Source organism: Girardinichthys multiradiatus, chromosome 4 (assembly GCF_021462225.1).
Source record: "Girardinichthys multiradiatus isolate DD_20200921_A chromosome 4, DD_fGirMul_XY1, whole genome shotgun sequence".
NCBI lineage: Eukaryota > Metazoa > Chordata > Actinopteri > Cyprinodontiformes > Goodeidae > Girardinichthys > Girardinichthys multiradiatus.
Window position 1 is genome coordinate 4,142,713 of NC_061797.1, and position 24,144 is coordinate 4,166,856.

The 24,144-nt window shown below is 38.8% G+C and overlaps 1 protein-coding gene across 1 annotated transcript in view; it reads right to left on the reverse strand.

The window, feature by feature from the left end:
- lrrk1 (leucine-rich repeat kinase 1) overlaps positions 1 to 24,144 on the reverse strand; it is a 99,799-nt gene that overhangs the window by 39,397 nt on the left and 36,258 nt on the right. Inside the window, exons 12-18 of the mRNA XM_047363226.1 lie at positions 22,952 to 23,022; positions 20,111 to 20,240; positions 19,626 to 19,738; positions 12,125 to 12,339; positions 11,849 to 12,013; positions 11,044 to 11,216; positions 2,087 to 2,207 (exon numbers count right to left, since the gene is read on the reverse strand). Of these exons, the coding sequence (XP_047219182.1) occupies positions 2,087 to 2,207; positions 11,044 to 11,216; positions 11,849 to 12,013; positions 12,125 to 12,339; positions 19,626 to 19,738; positions 20,111 to 20,240; positions 22,952 to 23,022 (988 nt within the window). The remainder of the gene's footprint in view (positions 1 to 2,086; positions 2,208 to 11,043; positions 11,217 to 11,848; positions 12,014 to 12,124; positions 12,340 to 19,625; positions 19,739 to 20,110; positions 20,241 to 22,951; positions 23,023 to 24,144) is intronic.

Here is a 24,144-nt window from a genome sequence, read left to right on the forward strand (position 1 = left end):
CTGTCTGTGTAACCCTACATATCTCCTATAACCCTTTTCCTTTTCCACCAACACGGTTCGAAGCCTGTTCCGGTACCCAAACGTGATTTCGAACCGGTGAAGGGTGTTTCAGTAGGTTTCTCTATAATGTTTAACTCGGCGTTATTCGCCGGAGCCGCCCTTATTGTTGGTTCTATTGTCTACAGCTTCGACCCGCCCACGCGGGGATGTTGTGGTTCGCGCAGAAAAACAAAGTATTCTGCGGTACCCAAGTTGAAGCTGAGTTTGAGAAGAGAAGTCTTTCAGCAAATACTTCTTTACATACTTGAGCTTGGACTACAAAACTGCAGTGAGAAATAAAAATGATACACAAAATTGATCAGCTGGAAGTCCATGACCTTATTTAGCTGTTCCGCAGCAAATACTATGACGTAACAGTTGGAAAAATGTAACAGATGAAAGAGAAAACTGAACAGACAATATGACCCAAACAGAATATAAAAATATTTACGCTGCACATGGAGAGACTAAAATCAACTTTTCCGCACTCCTACAGACTCCAAGTAAGCAACAAAATATATTTAAAGGGTAAAAACGTGAATCTTGCATGATACGTCCCCTTTAAACTTTTTTTTTCTTTTTTTTACAAATTAAATTCTGAAAAGTCTTACGTGGATATGTATTTAAACCCATTTACTTGGATACCCCCCCAAAAAATCTAGTACAGCCAAATGCCCTCAGAAATCAATAAATTAGTAAATTTGGTCCCAAGGTTATTGTCGTCTATGAAAACTAACGAAATCACGAAAAGTAGAAGTAAAAAAACCCATTTTCGTTAACTAAAAAAATGAAAATGAGACTTTCCAAAAAAAGGGAAAACTAACTGAAACTGTAAACAGTGTTCACAAAACTAACTAATATTAACTGAATTTATAGAAATTATGTGCTTAGTTTTCGTTGGTGTGTCTCATGCATTAGTAAGTCTAGTTTCCGGTTGTTGTTTTTTTTTCTTGCTGTGACACGTTCCGCCAGCAGATGGCGGGTACGTCAGTCAAGTCTTCTGTGCGGTCCGTCCAAACCCGTTTTAGACGACCTGTCCCTGGCTATAGCTTCCGGTAAAAAAAAAAACGAGTGAAAGAACAGAGGGAAATTGGAAAAGTTAGAGAAAAGAAGGAAAATAGACTGATAGAATAAATAGAGTAAAGATAAGAGCAAGAAAGAGCAGAAGAGTGTTAGAAAAAGGAGCAGAGGAAAGGAGACAGACATTACTGCCGCCTATTTATTACTCTTAGGAAATTCTAAAAACAGTGTTGATAGACTTTCCTGCTATTACACTTGATTTTTATAGTTTGATTATGAATAAATATTTTCAAATAAATATGAAACTAAGGGTATAAATGTATACAAGCTACCAAACAAATGCTAAAAACCAATTAAAACTAAAATAGAATTGAAAATGTGAAGTCAAATCTAAATAAAAATATAAACTAATGAAAACTGCAAAGCAATTAAAACCTTGCTTAGTCCAAAGGTGTACAATTTAATCTCAGTACATCTGTAGCTGTTCTATAGAGGCCTCAGAGGTTAGAGAACATTGGAGAACAAATAGCATCATGAAGAACAAGGAACACAGCAGACAGATGTTCAAAGCAGGGTTAGGTTATGAAAATATATTCAAAATTTTGAACATCTCATGGCACAACTGCAAATCTATTATGACATGGCTGACTGCTTCAATTGACAAGCTGTCCAAGAACAGCATTAATCAGAGAACCAGTCGAGAGTAACTTCAGGGGAGCTCCAGAGAATAGGGTGCTTTCAGTTTGGAGGAGCAGCTAACCCAAACTTTTAAGTGTTAGAACTCCTCAACCTACCTTATAAGGGTGAACTAATTGTTTGGGTCATTTTGCATACCTCAGGGTGATGGGTGAGGAAAGAACAAAAGAGAAGCGGCATTAAATCATAGAACCCAGCTTTGCAGCAGAAAATTTACTCACACACAGAAGGATTTTTGAGTAAGAGTTCATTGTAAACATATAAAAACAGTAAACAAAGGGTTCATGTATTAGATACAGTACAATTCAGTTCAGAGCAGCACAGCACTCACCAGTCTGCCCAGCATCTTACTACCACAGGCTGAGTTGCTGCTGTCCTTCATGGAGAGAGCCACTTGGTAGATTAGCATCTTCAGACCATCAAAACCCTCCAAGGTCTTACACGACACTTCGCTGAGCACAAGAACAAACACAGTTTTTTCAGATGAGTGCAGCAGGAGTTTTAATGTATGTCCTGTCAAAACTCTGCCACCAGGACAACATTTAGGATTTTTGACACTTTGGATTACACAACTTCTTGGATTACTTTAGTAGATTTCATTGATAATTGGCGAACATTTTGGGGAAAACCTGGTCTGATCCGGAGAGACGGCATCCACCCCACTTAGGATGGAGCAGCTCTTCTTTCTAGGAATCTGGCCGATTTTATGAGTTCTCCAAAACTCTGACAACCCAGGATTCAGACCAGGAAGCAGGGTCGTAGTTTAACACTCCTCTCTGCAGCTTCTCTACTGCTACCCACCCTATTAAGGCAGTGTCTCACTCATGGCCAAAATTGAATAGATTAAAAAATAATCTAAAAGGAGGAAATCAGGAAAATCTCATAAAAACAATAAACACAACTCAGACTGAAAAGAAAAATAAAACAATTAAATGTGGCTTACTGAACATAAGCTCTCTCTCTTCAAAGACTTTGCTAGTTAATTACTTGATTTGTGACAACCAGATTGATTTATTTTGTCTCACAGAAACCTGGCTGCAGCAAGAGTATTATTTTCACATACCTCAAAATACTGGGCGAGGAGAAGTGGCAACCATCTTTCAGTCCAATTTATTGATTAGTCCCAGACCAAACAATAGCTACAACTCTTTTGAATATTTAATCTTTAGTCTTCCTCATCCAAATTGTATGGCACTAAAACCACTTCTGTTTGTTGTCTTGTATCGTATTCTCAATTTTTAGATCAGTTTTCAGACCTCTTATCCGATTTAGTGTTAAATACAGATAAGGTTATTGTAGTGGGGGATTTTAACATTCATGTTGAGACTGAAAGTGATAGCCTAAATATAGCCTTTATTGCTATTTTAGACTCAATTGGCTTTGCACAAAACATTAACAAACCTACCCACCTTTGTCTTCATTCTCTGGACCTTGTGCTGACATATGGCATTGAGTGTAAAGAAATAACAATATTTCAGCATAGCCCTGCCCTGTCTGACCATTTTTGAATAACCATTGAGTTTAATTTAACCAAGTACTTCACACCTGAAAGAAAATTTCATTATAGTAGATCATTATCAAACAATGGTGTAACAACCTTTAAAGAATCTGTTCCACTTTTAATTTCCTCATTATCACAGAAAAACACAGTGGAGGGCAATAATTTTGTGTCTTCCCCTTCACAAATTGATTCTCTTGTTCATAGTGTTACTTTCTCACTGCATGGTGCATTAGACAATGCAGCCCCCTTGAAAAAGAAGGTAATTATTTATAGCAGGTTGGTTCACTGGTTTAATTCAGAGCTGCATACATACATACTAAAGAACAATGCTAGAAAATTGGAGAGAAAATGGCGCTCTACACACCTAGAGGATTCCTACTTAATCTGGAAAAATAGCCTACTGTTGTATAAAAAGACACTTCAACAAGCAAGAACAACCTATTTCTCATCATTAATAGAAGAGAACAAGACAGTATTTCTTTAGTACAGTTGCTAAACTTACATAGAGTCATAGCTCTGTTGAGCCATCCATTCCCTTAGCTTTCAGCAGTCATGACTTTATGGGATTCTTTTTAAATAAAACCAATTCTATTAAAAATAAAATCTTTGACATACTTCTGAAGATGATTACTTCATCCTCAGTAAGTGAGACAACATTGGAGGTAACTGTAGAACCTGATCTGTGTTTGGACTGTTTTGATCCTGTGGAGCTTCCTGAGTTATCAAAAATATTAGCTTCATCTAAACCTTCAACTTGTATGTTAGACCCAATCCCAACCAAATTATTTAAGGAAGTGTTCCATCTGATTAACAGCCCCATTTTAGATATTATTAATATATCCGTGGTAAATGGATATGTACCACAAGCTTTTAAGGTTGCTGTAATTAAACCTTTAATTAAAGAAAACTTTGCTTGATCAGGATGGTTTAATAAATTACAGACCTATATCCAATCTTCCATTCTTATCTAAAACTCTTGAGAAAATAGTTGCTAATCAAATGTGTGCACATTTCCACAGCAATGACCTGTCTGAAGAGTTTCAGTCAGGTTTCAGAGTTCGTCATAGCACTGAAACAGCTCTGCTGAAAGTCACTAATGATATTCTTAAGGCCTCAGATAATGGACTTGTGTCTGTACTGGTTCGGTTAGATCTCAGTGCTGCATTTGATACAGTCGATCACAATATTCTCTTAGAAAGGCTGGAATACAGTACAGACCAAAAGTTTGGACACACCTTCTCATTTAAAGAGTTTTCTTTATTTTCATGACTATGAATATTGTAGCTTCACACTGAAGGCATCAAAACTATGAATTAACACATGTGGAATTATACAAAAAAGTGTGAAACAACTGAAAATATGTCTTATATTAAATATGTCTTATAATATGCCTTATATTCTAGGTTCTTCAAAGTTGCCACCTTTTGCTTTGATTACTGCTCCACACACTCTTGGCATTCTGTTGATGAGCTTCAAGAGGTCATCACCTGAAATGGTTTTCCAACAGTCTTGAAGGAGTTCCCAGAGATGCTTAGCACTTGTTGGCCCTTTTGCCTTCCCTCTGCGGTCCAGCTCACCCCAAACCATCTCGATTGGGTTCAGGTCCGGTGATTGTGGAGGCCAGGACATCTGGCGCAGCACCCCATCACTCTCCTTCTTGGTCAAATAGCCCTTACACAGCCTGGAGGTGTGTTTGGGGTCATTGTCCTGTTGAAAAATAAACGATGGTCCAACTAAACCCAAACCGGATGGAATAGCATGCCGCTGCAAAATGCTGTGGTAGCCATGCTGGTTCAGTATGCCTTCAATTTTGAATAAATCGCCAACAGTGTCACCAGCAAAGCACCCCACACCATCACACCTCCTCCTCCATGCTTCATGGTGGGAACCAGGCATGTAGAGTCCATCCGTTCACCTCTTCTGTGCCGCACAAAGACACGGTGGTTGGAACCAAAGATCTCAAACTTGGACTCCTTCATTCCTTGTGTTCTTTAGCCCAAACAAGTCTCTTCTGCTTGTTGCCTGTCCTCAGCAGTGGTTTCCTAGCAGCTATTCTACCATGAAGGTCTGATTCACACAGTCTCCTCTTAACAGTTGTTCTAGAGATGTGTCTGCTGATAGAACTCTGTGTGGCATTGACCTGTTCTCTAATCTGAGCTGCTGTTAACTTGCGGTTTCTGAAGCTGGTGACTCGGATGAACTTGTCGTCTGCAGCAGAGGTGACTCTTGGTCTTCCTTTCCTGGGGCGGTCCTCATGTGAGCCAGTTTCTTTGTAGCGCTTGATGGTTTTTGCGACTGCACTTGGGGACACTTTCAAAGTTTTCCCAATTGTTCGGACTGACTGATCTTCATTTCTTAAAGTAATGATGGCCACTCGTTTTTCTTTACTTAGTTGCTTTTTTCTTGCCATACTACAAATTCTAACAGTCTATTCAGTAGGACTATCAGCTGTGTATTGTATCCACCTCCTGCACAACACAACTGATGGTCCCAACCCCATTTATAAGGCTTGAAATCCCACTTATTAAACCTGACAGGGCACACCTGTGAAGTGAAAACCATTTCAGGTGACTACCTCTTGAAGCTCATCAACAGAATGCCAAGAGTGTGCGGAGCAGTAATCAAAGCAAAAGGTGGCTACTTTGAAGAACCTAAAATATAAGACATATTTTCAGTTGTTTCACACTTTTTTGTTAAGTATATAATTCCATATGTGTTAATTCATAGCTTTGATGCCTTCAGTGTGAAGCTACAATATTCATAGTCATGAAAATAAAGACAACTCTTTGAATGAGAAGGTGTGTCCAAACGTTTGGTCTGTACTGTATGCTGTAGGAATCAGGGGAACAGCGCTAGGCTGGTTTAAATCTTATTTGTCTGACAGATCCAAGTATGTTCATGTAAATGATAAATCATCTTCAAACTCCAGGGTTAATTGTGGAGTACCACAAGGTTCAGTGCTTGGACCAATTCTCTATAAGGATACATTTTCACTGTTACGCTGATGATTCTCAGCTTTACTTATCCATAAACCCTGATGAGCCCAACCAGTTAGACAGACTATAAGCATGTCTTGAAGACATAAAAACTTGGATGACTTTACATTTTCTGCTTCTAAATTGAGACAAGACAGAAGTCGTTGTGTTTGGACCGGAGTCTTTAAAAAAGAAATTGCTTAGTCAATCACTTAACCTTGATAGCATTAAATTGACCTCCGGTAATAAAGTAAAAAACCTTGGTGCTATTTTTGACCAGGACATGTCATTTAAAACCCATATTAAACAGGTTTTTAGGATTTCCTTCCTTCACCTCCGTAACTTCGCCAAAATTAGAAATATCGTATCCAGGAGTGACATTGAAAAACTAGTTCATACATTTGTTACTTCAAGGCTGGACTATTGTAATTCGTTACCATCAGGATGTCCACAAAATGCAGCTAAAAGCCTTCAGCTGATTCAAAATGCTGAAGCAAGGCTTCTGATGAAAATTAAAAAGAGGGATCATATTTCTGCTATTTGAGCTTCCCTTCATTGGCTCCCTGTTCAGTCCAGAATAGAATTTAAAATTCTCCTCCTCACATTAAAAGCCCTTAATGATCTAGCCCCATCATACATCAGAAATCTTATTGTTCCATACGTTCCTAACAGAGCACTTAATTCTCAGACTGCAGGTTTACTGGTGGTTCCTAGAGTCTCTAGAAGTAGAATGGGAGGCAGATCCTTTAGTTATCAGGCACCTCTCCTGTGGAACCAGCTCCCAGTTTTAGTCCGTGAGGCAGACACCCTGTCTACTTTAAGGCTAGGGTTAAAACTTTCCTTTTTGATAAAGCTTATAGTTAGAGTGGCTTACGTTGTCCTGAGCTATCTCTGTAGTTATGTTGCTATAGGCTTAGGCTGCTGGAGGACATAATGACCACTTTCACTCTCTCTGCTACATTCTCATACTACTCTCCAATTTTGCATTATTTGCTGGTATTTCAGCTTTTAACTCTATGTTCTTTCTCTTTTCTCTTTCTAAAGCTACACCTAGCCTGACTCTGTATCTACCTGTGACACCTTCCTGGAGGGGGGCAATGTCCAAGCTTCTGCTCGCAACAACTTAATGCTCACCTTTTACTGATGATACACTTGGCCCAGTCTTTCAGTGTTTAACCCTATGTTAGCTACTGACTGCGCTTTTATTGTAACTAATTATATGTGCTCTCTCTCATACTCTAAACTTGAAAACTGGCTCAGAGTTTATCTGTTTTTTTTCCTAGATGAAACTACTAAAGGAGCTACATCCTTTGACATTTACTTTTCCTTCCCATAGAAAGTACTCCTGGATCAGTGCTTCTGTGCTCTTTTTCCTTCTCTGCTCTGTTCTCTCTAACACCCAGTCGGTCATGGCAGATGGCCGCTCACACTGAGCCTGATTCTGCTGGAGGTTTCTTCCTGTTAAAAGGGAGTTTTTCCTCTCCACTCTCGCTACATGCATGCTCATTATGAGGGATTGGTGCAAAGTAAACGCCAATGAATGTCAACTGTCTCTACATGATCAACCAGGAGGAGTGAATGCTTCAAGTCCCTGACTCGATGCAATCTGCTGGGTGTCCTTAGATAGAAAAACATTTTAACCAATTTGAACAAATAACTGAATCTGACTGCATAGTTTGATAGTAAGGATTGATTGGAATGTTTGTACCTGAATTGAAATCTGTATCATTCGATTGAATTGACTTAGCCCATTTTAAAGTTACCCACTTTTCACACAATGCAACAGGAAACAATCTCCAATTATTTTTTACCTCTGCCTTCCTCCCTCCCTGTTGGATGGAGTAAGGGGGAATCAAGTTTAGCCTAAACCGGCTCAGTTATGGTTGAGCTTTAAACACACCCTCCAATTCTGCTACCTGTGCGACCCCATCGCTTTTCGAATGGTTATAATCAGTCTGACAGAGAGAGGAACCCCCAATCCTTGTGGATTTTAGTAGAACAATGGCCACCAGTGCTCTAGATGGACAAATGTTATCAGTTTATAATTTTACTTAGTACCCCTGCACATAGCCCATTCTATAATGGCCAAACTCTAACACTCAGTAGTTTATTCTAACCTCCCCAACAACCCCGCACCATTCCAAACCTTTTGAGAAGTGCCTTGGGATGACGTGTTGTGAATTGGCGCTATATAACTAAAACTGAATTGAATTGCATATAATTTTTTTTATAACTGCTCTCTGGCAGCTAGGAAATAATGCCAAGCCTACTGTTTTCATAAACCTGATTAAAAAAACAACAAGCATTGAGCAAATGTAGATACATTCCTAATGTGGACCAATTTAAAGTACAGTTAGATAATTATTCACATACCTGGTAGATGTAGATGTATGTATTGTTTTTGCAAACTCTCAAGCATGGGGATGGGAACATAATGCTTCGAGAATGTTTTTCAGTCAATTAAACAAGTAACCTAATCAAAGCTAATGTTAGAATGAAAAAATGCCATATCCAGATTCTCATGAGGCAGTCTTCAGAGAAACCTGGTCTTGGTCAATACTGGAAGCATGACAGAGATGCAAAACATATAGCTTAATTGGAATGGTTAGCAAACAAACATATTGTTTGGATTGTCTTACTCAGAAAACAACTTCATGGTTGAATAAAAATACCATTAAATTAAATCCACCAGTGGTTTGAATAATTTTTGGTTTAGCTGTATATACAAAATATAACTCCAGAATTCTGTTAATGTCCTAATGTTTTGATTAAGATGTGTAAACAGTGCCCCCTACAGGCTCTGCACCATATATTGCAATTAATTTGAATCTTTTTTTAGATTAAAAGCAAGGATTATAATTTTTGAGATACTGGGTATCATCACTGCTATCCTTTCTTACATGTTTCAGATAAATTCTTTCCTGCTATGTTACATGACACAAAAGAATAGAGTTATGTAATGTTTTCTACTAAATGAGAGTGGCAGCAAATTGAGCATTCACCTCAGTCCATCATCCAGACAGTGATTTCAGTTTGGTAACTGATCACTAAGAATACATATCAAATCTAAGCACAAATGTTATTTGATTTTAATCATTTTTCAAACGATTTGGGGTGTACCTTGCCTCTCACCCAATGATGGGCACCAGGCCTCCTGAGACCCTGCAAGAACTAAGCAGGTATAAAAAACAATGGGTGGATGTAGTGACTGCACAGTTAAACTACAGGGGTTGGACAATGAAACTGAAACACCTGTCATTTTAGTGTGGGAGGTTTCATGGCTGAATTGGACCAGTCTGGTAGCCAGTCTTCATTGATTGCACATTGCACCAGTAAGAGCAGAGTGTGATGGTTCAATTAGCAGGGTAAGAGCACAGTTTTGCTCAAAATATTGAAATGCACACAACATTATGGGTGACATACCAGAGTTCAAAAGAGGACAAATTGTTGGTGCACGTCTTGCTGGCGCATCTGTGACCAAGACAGCAAGTCTTTGTTATGTATCAAGAGCCACGGTATCCAGGGTAATGTCAGCATACCACCAAGAAGGACGAACCACATCCAACAGGATTAACTGTGGACGCAAGAGGAAGCTGTCTGAAAGGGATGTTCGGGTGCTAACCCGAATTGTATCCAAAAAACATCAAACCACGGCTGCCCAAATCACGGAAGAATTAAATGTGCACCTCAACTCTCCTGTTTCCACCAGAACTGTCCATTGGGAGCTCCACAGGGTCAATATACACGGCCGGGCTGCTATAGCCAAACCTTTGGTCACTCATGCCAATGCCAAACGTTGGTTTCAATGGTGCAAGGAGCGCAAATCTTGGGCTGTGGACAACGTGAAACGTGTATTGTTCTCTGATGAGTCCACCTTTATTGTTTTCCCCACATCCGGGAGAGTTACGGTGTGGAGAAGCCCCAAAGAAGTGTATCACCCAGACTGTTGCATGCCCAGAGTGAAGCATGGGGGTGGATCAGTGATGGTTTGGGCTGCCATATCATGGCATTCCCTTGGCCCAATACTTGTGCTAGATGGGTGCATCACTGCCAAGGACTACCGAACCATTCTTGAGGACCATGTGCATCCAATGGTTCAAACATTGTATCCTGAAGGCGGTGCCGTGTATCAGGATGACAATGCACCAATACACACAGCAAGACTGGTGAAAGATTGGTTTGATGAACATGAAAGTGAAGTTGAACATCTCCCATGGCCTGCACAGTCACCAGATCTAAATATTATTGAGCCACTTTGGGGTGTTTTGGAGGAGTGAGTCAGGAAACGTTTTCCTCCACCAGTATCACGTAGTGACCTGGCCACTATCCTGCAAGAAGAATGGCTTAAAATCCCTCTGACCACTGTGCAGGACTTGTATATGTCATTCCCAAGACGAATTGACGCTGTATTGGCCGCAAAAGGAGGCCCTACACCATACTAATAAATTATTGCGGTCTAAAACCAGGTGTTTCAGTTTCATTGTCCAACCCCTGTAGATGTTAGTATATTAGTAATCAGTATTGTGCCTAACGTTGGTACAGACTACCAAGGTTAAAACAATCTTCAAGTTCTCAGAGTTGTTTGTCAAAGTCATTAACTGACAGCCAGTGTGTGGTGAAGCTACACCCCCTCCCCCCTCCCCCGCAGTACAGAGAGTGTTTGTGTTTTGTTGTGACAGAAGGTGTTCATGCAAGAACTGCTACAAGATGCTACAACTTTAATCAAGAGCTATTTCTGAACTTTTAGGGGCTTTATTCCGCATAAACAAACGCTTCTTCTAAAGAATTTCATGGATGGAAAACGTGTCTTACTGCAGGTGTTTGAAGGTGATGTCGGAGTAACCCGCAGCTCGTGCTCCAGATGGGGATCGACACAGTGCAAGAACATAAGCTCTCAGTGTTGCCAGCCTTTCTGTGCGAAACTTGGTATCAATGAGATCCAAATGAGTTCCCACAACCACCACGGCAGAGTTGGGTGCTCTCGCCTACAGGACACAAAACAGAAAGTTAAGATATATTTATATGAATGCATAAGTGAAAGATGAAAGCCAAGTCATAGAAAAACAGTAATAAACACTGTATATTCATCTGAAAACATTGGTTAGAGTGGTTGAAATCTCACAAGAAAACAAACAAGTGAAGTCCAGTTGTCTTCTGTTAAAGAAATTAGAAAAATATGAAAAAATAATCCAAGGTAATGTTTTCTGTCTCGGTGTTACAGCCTGATTCCAGACAAAAAGTCATTGTCAGCTGTTTTGTTTGTAGTCGTTTAATCCACATAAAGAAGTTGGATATTACACAAGGTGAGTTGAGAAAGTAAAACACAAAAACCTCAATGTTTCAGCACTGAACAATCTGGTTTAGGATGTCATAACCATCAAGTTCTTTCCCACTTAGGTTCAAAGCAAATGGTTAATGGCCTGAATTTGTATAATGCTTTATCAAGTCCCCAGAGACCCCAAAGCGCTTCACACTACAATTAGTCATTCACCCATTCATACACATTCACACACTGTTGCAAATATGCAAATGTGTGTGTCTGTGTGTGTGTGTGTGTGTGTGTGTGTGTGTGTGAGAGAGAGAGAGAGAGAGAGAGACAGAGAGAAAGCAAAATCACCTCTATGTTGAGAAGCCATGTCTGCAGGTTGGCCACAGCCTCCTCTCCCAGAGCAAGGTTCCAGATAACCACATACAGCGACTTATCGGTGAAGAAACACTGGTTCACAGTGGTCATGCAAGCCGGACCACCAATATCCCACACGTTGAACATTATTGACTCTTTCTGTGTAGAACACATAGACAAATATGCCAGCTCTCAACTGTAAATTCTGAGTCTGTGTGCATCCAGAGTGGACAGTAAATGCCTAGTATGGGTTCTCTGCATTTTCCTCACATTATTTTTGCCTGCATTGGGTTTTTCAAGCTCCCAACTGAAGGTGGAGATGCTGCATTCTGAAGGGGTGAAGGGAGATGCCTTGCCCGTAAGTAGAGCCTCTGCAAGGGCTGACTTCCCCTGCCTTGGCGGCCCGACCACAAGCATCTTCAGCAGTCTGCAGGGCTCTGCCTTTCGAAGCTGCGCCCGAAGGAATGCCAGGACAGAGGCAGGGCCTGTTTTCCAACAAATCACATTACAGGATCACAGAGAAGTTCAGATAGGATGCAGTTTCATTTCTTACTCAGACACACATTTTCAAACCACGTTTTATTGTAGTCTTCAGTACTTTACAGTACTGTTCACAGGGTTAGCACTATGCCACTGTGTGTAAAATGCAACTAAAGACTTGACCCAACATAAAAACCAAGCTAAATAGAGTAATCTATGCATAAATTAGGAGTTTGTCACCTACAACTTCTAGCAAAAAATGATAGAATCGACAATCTAAGAGGATGTTCCTTTGCCTGTTTATGTCAAAGGGAAAAAACATCTAATCGAACAAGTCTGATCTGGTAGTATAACATTCTGGTTTCATAAAACATACCTTAACATTTTTGTTATATTGTTATTAACGTATGGGGATAAAAAAAAAAAGACTCCATTTCATTGTTTAAATTCTCTGCTCCCTTCCTGGGGCCATGTGTGTTGTTAATTAGTAGCAGCAGCTTACTGAAATGCTGTAAAAGCATTTGTTCAATGGAGTACTTACTGGTAAATTTGAACTTATCTGCGGATATTTGTTTAGGAATTCAAATGAAAGCCAACTTCATTCACTATATCAAGATTCACACTCCAGAATGTAAAGCTATTAAAATAGTGTGGGATATTTGTAATAATTGAACCTTGACTGTTGTTTTCACGATTAGGATTAAATGAGAGCGAGTCAGTACAAAACATTTCTTCAAGAAATGACTACAGCTAAAATTGTTTCGATGCCATTTACTTCGGAAAAAAATATTTAAATGTCACTAGAGTCAGCTGTGATCAGTTCAAGATAATCAATCAAAAACAGCCTTAAGTTCAATGGTTAAAGAAAATACTAATGCCACTCAGGAACATTAAAAAGCATTCCAACACAGCACTGGTTTAGGAAGGTATTGATGAAAACAAGTTGCTGTAAAGCTGTTTCCTAACTTGCTATGCTTGTTTGTATACGGAAAAACACGTTACATGGGTTATAAACAAGACCATAAGATGGTGATTTTGTGAAACATCAAGTCCTGTCATGTCCTTGATGTATATTGCTTTTGAGGCACTCCTGTTCTATATAGTGCCTGTATGCTGAGATCAATGTTGTGGAATTTGTAGTGTTTGGCTGAGCCATGGATGATATGTTACTTTTCTATTATTTATGTACTAAAGGGTCAACTGACCATCTGGGAAGGAAACGTCAGGGTTCTGTAATCATATTAATCAAAAAGTAGGTCAGGTGTTGTCAGTTTAAGAATCCATCATGCTGAGGCAAGTAAAGCTTTTCCAAGGTGTTGCATGAAATCAAGTAATATTATTATAATTGGGTCATTGCTGTTTATTTGAGTGTCACTTTCATGGATTCTTGTACTGAGGGGTATATATGTGGTATGCATGACTTGTGTCAGCTTGGAGCTCATGCTACCTGCTCCATGTCCAAAAACATCTGTGGCAGGCTGGGTTATCTGAAAACCAAACTGTGTTGCTCGGAAATGGGGGAGGGTTATTTTCTATGAACAAACTGAAGTTTAGTTGCTCAGACTGAATTGAACTGTATTCGTATTTGAAATTAAAGACATAGGTTTGAAAATTATTTTGGCCAAATTGAAACTGAATTTAATTGTTTGAAACTGGATTAATTTGCTTTTAAAAGGTATTTTGCTGTGTTAAAAATTCAGTTTGCCTACTTTCACTTTCAGTTCTGACATCAATTTCAGTTGCAAAATTCAGTTTTTTTGTATCACACATCCGGGTCCTTGAGGATAGCCACAGATCAATCAAACACAGATTCATCGATTTACGTTTTACATCAGTTTAACTTCCTTTACGGCATTTTGAGCTGGAGCAGTGCAGCATACATGAGCTTGTCAGATGTCAGTGTTGGGACCCACAGCCATGGTTACAACAGGAAATGCGGTACAGACTTTTCTGGAACTTTCAAAATTAATTGCATTTAACCTACTTCCGGCACAGTCAGGGAAAGGGGTAACAGCAAACTTCCCATGATGCCACTGTCCATATAAAACCCCCACTTCTCCCACAAGGCACTCTCTTCTACGCAGGTCACCCAGGGGCCTGGACAGAGAGACCCAGCGCGGTAATGTCTCTTTGCTGGCAAACAGACATAACTCTTCAACTGGATCCAAGAGTGTCATTCGATCACCGATCATATGCACAAAGTTAAGTAGGGATGAATTACCGTCTGTGTATCCGGTATATTCATTCATGAAAGGGGGTAATAATTAAGGAACAAGCGTGGCTTGACTTTCCTCTCTGAGGTCTACAGGGATTACAGAGAGTTCCCAGCACGAGGCCGAGTGAAGCAGTTTCCCAAGGAAGGACAACAGAACATGTCACCGTGGTAACGTGCAGTTGGCCGGCGACAGACCGAGGCGCACCCCCCCACAGCTCCGGAGGTTAGCTGAAGCTAACCTTCGTTCAAAGTGGATGTTTCTTCAAACTTTGTCGTCGCCCAGACAACTCCTCCCTACGAGGTTAGGGTTTGGGCAGAGAGAAATGATTTAGGATGAAATGATCTAAACGTTTTTCCATTTTATGAAGTTTGGTTTGTTTGTGACTCTACTATCTTAGTGCTAGCAGGCTATCTGCAGTACACATGCTCAGTTTTGTGTTCTGTGTATTTTTAAAGTTAAGACAAACTTTACTTGAAGGGTGATTTTAAACACAGAAGATTGATCAAAAAGCGCCGTCCGCGCTTATGCATTTTAACCCTTTTATTAACCCTGGTATTTTAAAGGTATGTGTTTGATTCTGGTGCTAAGCTATCAGCTTCTTTTGTTAGCTTTAACTGCTAACAGCTAAGAACACGTGCTTGCATACGTAAGCCCATTTCTCCAGAAAGATTTGGCTCTTTTTCCAAAATATTTCCTTAAATATTTTACTATTTCCTTAACATTTCTTTAAATATTATTTTAATAACTAAAGGCAGCTAATTAGACACCGTTGAGAAATGGTCATCCAGAAGGTTAGTTTATTCAGCAGATCCTTCTTTAAAACATTATTTTATTAAAATAATATTTTATCTGATCTTGCATTGTGAATGGTTGTCTAAAGGTATGCTAATTATTGCCTAAGTTGGTTCCAAGACTAACTTAACTTCACTTCCAGATTCTTCAAGATAATCCTTGGTTCTCAAACATAAATATTGCATGGTAATATTGCATCACCTTTTCGGTTATGATTTTCAACCATCTTTAATCAACTTGTTTATATTGTACATAGCCCATTAGTCTTCATTAATCTTTAATCCTGCTTGGTAGTTTAGTTGGATTGTTTTAGCATAGTAAAGAGTTTGTTGATTGGAATATGTTTGACTTTGAGTTGACTTATTTTTGTAAATAAATTCTTGTATTTTAAGAAATTGTGGGAATTCATTCAATGTGTGTGCAGAGTTTTGCTGTTCAATAATGTCAGAGCTCGTCTCACCCTTTTCTATTTTGTCCTAATACCATCGCCTTACTGGGCTGGTATTCACAGGACTACCCTTAACAGACTGAAATATTATTTGATAAAATAATATTTCACGGTATTTGCATGGCGGCGCAGTTGATAGCACTGTTGCCTTGCAGCAAGAAGGTCCTGGGTTCAATTCCTGGCTGGGTGTCTTTCTGCATGGAGTTTGCATGTTCTCCCCGTGCATGCGTGGGTTCTCACCAGGTACTCCGGCTTCCTCCCACAGTCCAGAGACATGCCTTTTAGGTTAATTGGTCACTCTAAATTGCCCTTAGGTGTATGAATGAGTGTGTGCATGGTTGTTTGTGTGTTGCCCTGTGATGGACTGGCGACCTGTCCAGGGTGTACCCTGCTTCTCGCCCATAGACTGCTGGAGATAGGCACCAGCTTCCCCGCGACCCACTATGGAATAAGCGGTAGAAAATGACCGACTGACTGACTAGTCACAACATCAATCATCAAGTCAAATGAACATCTATAAGAAGCGTCATGTAAACAAATGACGGTCAAACATTAACACTTATGCTACCTGTGGCTGTTAGCTAAACATGCCAGATTAGGGTTACGGTTCATAGACTTTAGATATGTCTACGAATTTAAATTTTTTTCTAAGGTTTCACAAGCCAATTGCATAAAATGGTAAGTAGCCTACTTACACCAAATTTTTAATATTTACTTCACATGTACAATCTTGCCTTTTACCTCGGTGAATAGTGTCTGTACTTCCACTTTGAAAATGTTGAGACTCCATGTACTGGCTGCTGAACGCAGTGGTTTGCTTAAGGATGAAAAACAAAACACCTGAACGAACATTCCAAAAATAATGACTTCCAGGTGACCCAAACACTCAGAACCACCGCTGAATAGTGTTACAAGACACATCAGATATTACGAGAATTTTATTGATTTATTTTTTTATATAAAGATTTTTATGGAAAATTATGGGTTTTTATTCAACAGTGTAAATAGTGAAAAAAATAGTAAATAATGTTAATAATGAGGAAGCTTGGAAGGGTAATTGTTACTGTGCCATTTACACAGTTACAACTCAGGGAGCTGGTGCATGCATTACAGTGTCAGAGTAAACCGGACTGTACCAACTCAGATACATTATGGGGGTAAATAAACCATATCATCCTCCATATTTTAGATGGGAATAGTATTTATATTTAATTAACATCAACCAAGGTTACTCATTTCATTTCTAGTATGACTGAAAGGTCGGGTATTTAACAGTCATCTTCGTGCCGGGCCATGCCAGCCATATGGGACAGCCTCATCCGTTAGATGCTCAGCCCCTTCTGGAAGTGAATATGCTTTTGTTAATAGAAAGCATTTTGATCAATATATGGGCAACCTATTTGTGATGCACAAATGTGTCTCACCAATGCAATGGCACGTTGGCCTCCTCAGCTCATGATTCCTTTATACTATAATAATTATTCTTATAATAATAGTTGTGTTGGGAAAAAACCTCAAGCAGACTCTGTGTGCCGTGGCTTGCTTCCAGGTTATTATGTGACGCCCTGAATGTTTATAAAGATTTAAAGTACTTCACATAGTGAGTGTATGGTGAAAGTCTTCCTAATAGAAATTTAGGAGGCATATTGACCTCATTTCAATGATGTAGTATACATTACAATTTTCAGCATGGAGCTATAATTAAGCTCAGTGCAGCAGCCAGATGGTGCCGTTTGGATTTGATGCAGGCATAGTAGAACAAAACAGGTACGAGACGTTTTATTTCAGGTTTGAGTCGCTGATGTCATTCAAGTAACCGTTGGTTTGCCGTAATTCACCAAACATCCCTCATGGTGTGTAGACAGTCTCCCTTAGCGTTTTTCCACTGAAAGGAACCAGTTCGGTTCTTTGACTGTCACAGCAGCGCTGCCATGGTTATTTAGACACGCGGTGGGTGTCTTCTGGATATTTATACTACTTTGAATATGTATAAATGGGCGGAGACCGGGCGGTGAAAGCGCCATGTGCAGCCGTGCAAAATTCGCAGCAAATTGGGATGTATGAAGGCATACATCCGGTGCGGTGACATGCCTACGCACAGTTTTCTACATCTAAATAGTTTTTTGCACCGCAAGTTTCAGGATTTCTCCCCACTGCAAACTTTTAGTATGAAAGCTGTGCACTCTTTAGTACATGAGGCCCCTGGTTATGTGAGCAAAAGACTTCAAATCACTGCTGAATCCTGCTACTACACTAGACTAATGATAGAATTTCTAATAATATATTTGTGGACAAAAAATCATATATTCCCAACAGGTTTCAGTGTGGCTAAATTAAAAACATAAAAAAGAGCTTCCCTTTAACATTTCTCTTTGTCACTGACCATTTTTCTGCATCCTTTCGTCCCTCGGAGCTGTCTACTATGGGATATTTTCTATCAATGGTGCCAATGTGTTGCCACCCTAGAAATGTTTTGTAACAGCTTTAACAACTGATAATTTAAAGTAATGTTCTATATTGTTCTGTAATGTGCTGTCGAAAGGTGCTCATATTACTTTAACAAGAAAAGGTGACTGAGGGTCATAATCAATTGGAAGACCAGGGATTAGCACTCAAAATAAATGGGAAGGCATTATAACACAGCGTTTTCACAAAATAAATAATTACATTGAATCCTAAATTTTTCCACATTGAAAACTATTAGGAATATATGATGCTTTTTTCCATTAACTTTTATTATAAAATAGGAAATCAATAAAAATCTCATGATATCTGGTGTGTTTCATTAATCTAGTGTTGTCACACACTTTAGCTATGATACCTTAAAACACTCCAGGTGTTTGGGTCACCTGGAAACTATTGATTTTTGGGTTTTTTGATTGTAATTTGTTGATGGTCCCTAAATGAACCACTGTGCTCAGCAGCGAGTACACAGAGTCTTGCTATACCCCCTCTCTGCAAGGTCTGATAAGCCATCCCTGCCTGCAGTGAACCACTGAGAGAAAACGTCTGCCAAATATCCAACTTAAAACTAACATCTAACTTAAAATTAACTTCACTGAAGGAGTAAAAGTGAACATTTAGAGGGAAGGAGAAGAACTATCCTATCAAAACGGTTTGAGGGTGGAGTCGGACGTCTGACCCCACCCGATGTCTGACCCATCCCCATCCTCCGAGCTGCTGCAGGGACCTTCTATTCAAATCTGGGAAAAAGGACACATTTGTTGGATGGATTTGAAGGAGCCTTCTAAGTTGGATATCCTTCATTGCCTCACCATGACGTAATCGGCCAACAAATGCAACCTTCAAAGCATGCAGCCCCTGAATTTGGACACAGCAATAGTGAATGTTGTCTGTGAATCGGTGAATCTGTATTTGATTAATCTGTAGTTTTCCTCAAGGATCTGGATGCGTGAGAAAAAAAAAGTGAATTTTGGAACTGAAATTGAAAGTAGTAAAACTGAATTTTCAATACAACGAAATACTTTTATAAAGCTAATGAATTCAGTTTCAAACCATTAAATTCAGTTTAGTGAAATTCATTTTCAAACCAGTTCATTTAATTTCAAATTATGCAAATACAGATTCAGTCTGAGCAATTCAAATACAGTTTCTGCCCATAAGTTTTCTATGGCATGGTGTCTTCCATCAACATTTCTACAATAGGCTGTTGAATGTGTAGGTTACATAATCTAGTCAGAATATCGGAGCAGTCAGACAATCAATTTAAAGCTAAGTCAGTTAGTCATATTCATGAGAACATGACGGTAAAAGTAAACATCTGCAGCCTGGCTTCAAATTGAAAAGTCAGTGTTTTTCTATAGTGAAGCAGTACCTTCGTTTCTTACTGCCTGTGGAATATTATTAATGTTGAGGTTTTCAATGTCCAGCTGCCACAGGTTGGAAAGTTGTCCAAGTTCTGCCGGTAGCTCCCGGATTCCAAGATTACTATCAGTAGGAAAAACAAGGAACATCCATCAGCAACTCGCAGCAAAGGGATTTTAACAGCTAACAAGTGTCTGAATGTCCGATCTTTAAGATTTTGGATGCTTTTCACCTGTTTAGAAGAACAATTTAAAAATGATACATTTTAGTTAAGTATTAACAGCTTTGTTCTATGAGAACAAGAAAATGTAATTTAGTAAGCAAAATACTTCTTGAAAAAAAGGCTGATGTTCAGTAAGCTGATGACATGCTAAGACACTAGACATTGTTTTGTTATATTACTACAATAAATTATTCAGTTCATTTTAAATCCTAAACACAACTTTTTGACTTTACAGCCACGAGGGTGACAGGGAGACACACAGAGGGACTCACTTAGAGAGATACAGCTCAGTGAGGTTGTGCAGACGACACAGTGACTGGGGAACACACTCCAGTTGGTTATCGTTCAACATAAGCACTTCCAGGGAATCCCGCAGAACAATAGGAAACTCAATGGGGCACACTATAAAACAGTAACACACTGGACTCAAACACACTGAGAAAATTTTAATGTTTACAGCACATGGCTTGTGGCAGCATTCAAAAGCCCAAGAGCAACTTATCTTTGTTAACACTTAACCTTGCAAAGAAATGATTAAAAAGACAATAAAAGTTAATTACTTCATAAAACAAGGTGTACCCTGAATTTTAGAGACATGTCTTATTTCAGGCTATGTTTTCCCAAATAAACACGAAAAAATAAATATTTACACATTAATTTGTTGGTAAATTAGAAAGGGACATTTACAATGCAGATGCAAGTTACATTGAAGGACAAGAGACACATATAAAGCTTACAAACATCATGGGGGATAGTCTGATGCCTTCCGCTTGCACACCAGACTTGTATATCTATTTAATTCTCAAAACCTGTGCAAAGTACGTTTCTTGTTCCTTTATTTAAATAAATGTCACAACAATAGATGTACATGACATTTAAAGAGCAGAGTGAATTATCATTATATTGAATACATAAATCTCAGCCAAACTCAAACCCACCCACCCACCCAGGCATCATTTAGAAGGATTTGCAGTTTGCTGATTATATACAGTAATTTTACAGTTATATGTTTCCAAAATAGCAATAATATTAGGGGGCTCTAAAAAATGGTGTATAGCACTTTTAAGTTAAATCTTACTTTTTCCAGTGTCAAAAAATACATTGTCTCTCTAATCCATCTAGTAAAGGTACGTGTTTCTCCTTTCAATGAGGGTAGTGAAAGAGATAGCATCTTGTGCATTAACCGATAAAGGACAAGTGGATAGAGTGATTCTGAATATAGCACTAATGGGATTATTGCAGACTTTTTTCCTCAAATATTTTTGTATACGCATTAAATATGTCTGACCAGAAAGTGGTGATTGCCAAAACATATGTATTTGATCTGCTGGTTGACCCTTTCAACGAGGGCAAGAGGGGTCTGCGTCAGAATACATGTCAGCCAGCTTAGCATTGGTGAGGGGTGCTCTTAAGACTACTTTCAACTGTATCAGACCATGAGATTAAGGATCTAGGTATTCGCCTAAGAATGGCTTTCCATGTTTCATCATCAATCACAAAGCCCAGGTCCGCTTCCCACCACCCCCTAATTTCTTCAATTGAGGTGGGACAAAAGTATTTATTAACTCGTAAAGAGTGGATATTAATTTCTGCTTTGCGACAGAATATCGTCTGAGGCATTTTAATTCCGTATGATTTAAAAGGAAGAGAAGTTTTTTTGGGTAAAGTTCTTCATTTGCAGATATCTGAAGATATCTAACCTTAGGAGATGAATTATGTCACTTAGTTTAGACAATTAGAGAAATGGTCCCTCTGAAAACAGGTTAACCAGAAATTTGATGCCTTTTATGTGTCACGATTGATAACATGCATCCAAGGAGGCTGGTGGAAAATTATGATATCCCCAAATGGGGCATATCTAGCAGTATCTTTTAGGCGGAAATATCTCCTAAACTGTATCCAATCTTCATAGTTTGACTGACTATTAAGTTTATCTGTATAGTCGAAGAGGCTAAAGCAGCATATACCAGTGAACCTAGATGCAAATGATTAGTGGAATATTGTAATGACACCCATGACTCACATTAATCTTTGTCAAAATGAACCTAGTGAAGAACGTGTGGTATATTGCAAGCCCAGTAGCAATAAATACAGTTTGAAAATGATAACACTGCTTTATTTTATTGTCTCTGGAGAGCTGTTCTTTTTATTCCGTGGGCTCTCCCTTTCCAGAAAAAGGTGCCTGTTGGCTTGTCTAGTAAATTAAAGAATGTTTTTTCTTAAAAATGGGAATGTTTTGCAAAAGAACAATTTGATACAATGATTTAATTAAATTGACCCTTCCTGTAACAGAAAAGGGAAGGTATTTCCAACGATCAAAATCTAATTTACATTTTAATAGAAGGAGGGTAAAAATTGTGTTGACAAATTATGAGTCACTTCCACTCCAAGATATTTGAAAGAGGCTCGAAGCTAATCAAATGGAAAACTGTCAAAAGAGCATGCAATATCTTCTTGTTTCACTGGGAACAGCAAACTCTTGTTCAAGTTGATTTTATACCCTGAGAGCTTCCCAAATTGATTCAGCAAGTTGATAATAAAAGGAAGAGAAGAATTTGGAAGAGAAGAAAGCAGCAAATCATCTGCATATAAAGACAGCTTATGATGTAAGCCTCTATGCTATGCAAGCTATTGGCCTGCGTAAGAGCAATGGGTCTTAGGCACTGCTCTTAGGCAGGCTCTTCTGAGACCTGAGTTGCTTTCTTTGAAGGCTTACCCATGTTAGTAAGTAAGTTGTTCAGTTGAAAGCAAAATCAATTTACTATGAAGACAGAGCTCTCCCAGTTTGTTGCTTATTCCGCCATTGCTTAAAGCGGACCAAAGGAAGATTTACTGACAAAATTCCAGTTATGCAATTCCATCACTATACAGGCATTTATGGATAAATCCAGCCATATTTACGTAAATTAAATTTACATGATCAAATATTTTACTTTATGAATCAATGGCAAGAAACACACCAAATTAAAAGCTTAAGTGAATATACTGTGAAAAAACTGATGTTGCTATAAAATATTTTAATATCTCTGAAAGACAATTTGTGTTTTTTCCCCCATCAACTGGCCTCCAGAGTCATTCATTCTCTGCTAAGTTAAACAGACTAACTGTATTACCTGGGTCTGGATCCCTTCTGTTCCATGTTGTCAGGAAAGCTAGCCTCCTGGATTTGGGCCCCTCTTCAGTTCTAAAAGACAGAATTTGCAATGGAGTAAGAAGTACACTTCTACTTCAGTAACATTAGAGACAGACAATGTCCCTTTTACTCAGGCTACAGTTCCTGTGTGTCTTTTAGCTTAAAGCATTAACTCAGCTTTCTCGGAAGATGTCAATTTTTCTTATACAGAAGAAGAACAACAACTATTTAATCTTAAGCGAAAGAGTTTGGAGCTGAATTGGGGCCCTAAAGTTTGTTCAAAAGAAAAACATTTGAACCTTAAAAATAAAAGTTTGTTCAAAAGAAAAACATTTGAACCTTAAAAATAAAAGTTTGTTCAAAAGAAAAACATTTGAACCTTAAAAATAAAAGTTTGTTCAAAAGAAAAACATTTGAACCTTAAAAATACAAGTTTGTTCAAAAGAAAAACATTTGAACCTTAAAAATAAAAGTTTGTTCAAAAGAAAAACATTTGAACCTTAAAAATAAAAGTTTGTTCAAAAGAAAAACATTTGAACCTTAAAAATAAAAGTTTGTTCAAAAAAATTTTGAAAACTGGAAAAAAGTTTTGCAACTGAAAAAAAAACATGAAACTGGAGAAAAAAAAGTTCAAAACAACTTTTCAGACTCAAGTTTTTTTCACACTTGCAGATTTTATTTTTTTTCGGCTTCAAACTTCTGGCTCGGTTTTGGCGCAGGGGGTGGGGCCTCAGATCACAGGGGTGTGGAATCATGACTGACAGCTCAACACAGCCTCTGAACAACATATTCCCCGCTGTTGCATTCAGGGACTGTGGGAACTAGAAATATCTGTAACACATCATCAATATTCTATATGTATGTGATTGGTTTAGAAAGATAACATGCTTCACCGATAGAAGCAGCTTATATGAATAGATGACAAGAATCTCAAAGGAGAAAATATGGTATTGACAGATTTTAAGTCTGTGTTGGAGATTTCCCATGCTCTCAAAGTAAAGCAGAAGAACCGCCAGACTGACCGGCGGGGGTATTTGACCGGAGCACTAGTTGCCATGGCCTCATCTGCGGGCGTACAATGAACCTGAAACACCTGGTTTTAGACCACAATAATTTATTAGTATGGTGTAGGGCCTCCTTTTGCGGCCAATACAGCGTCAATTCATCTTGGGA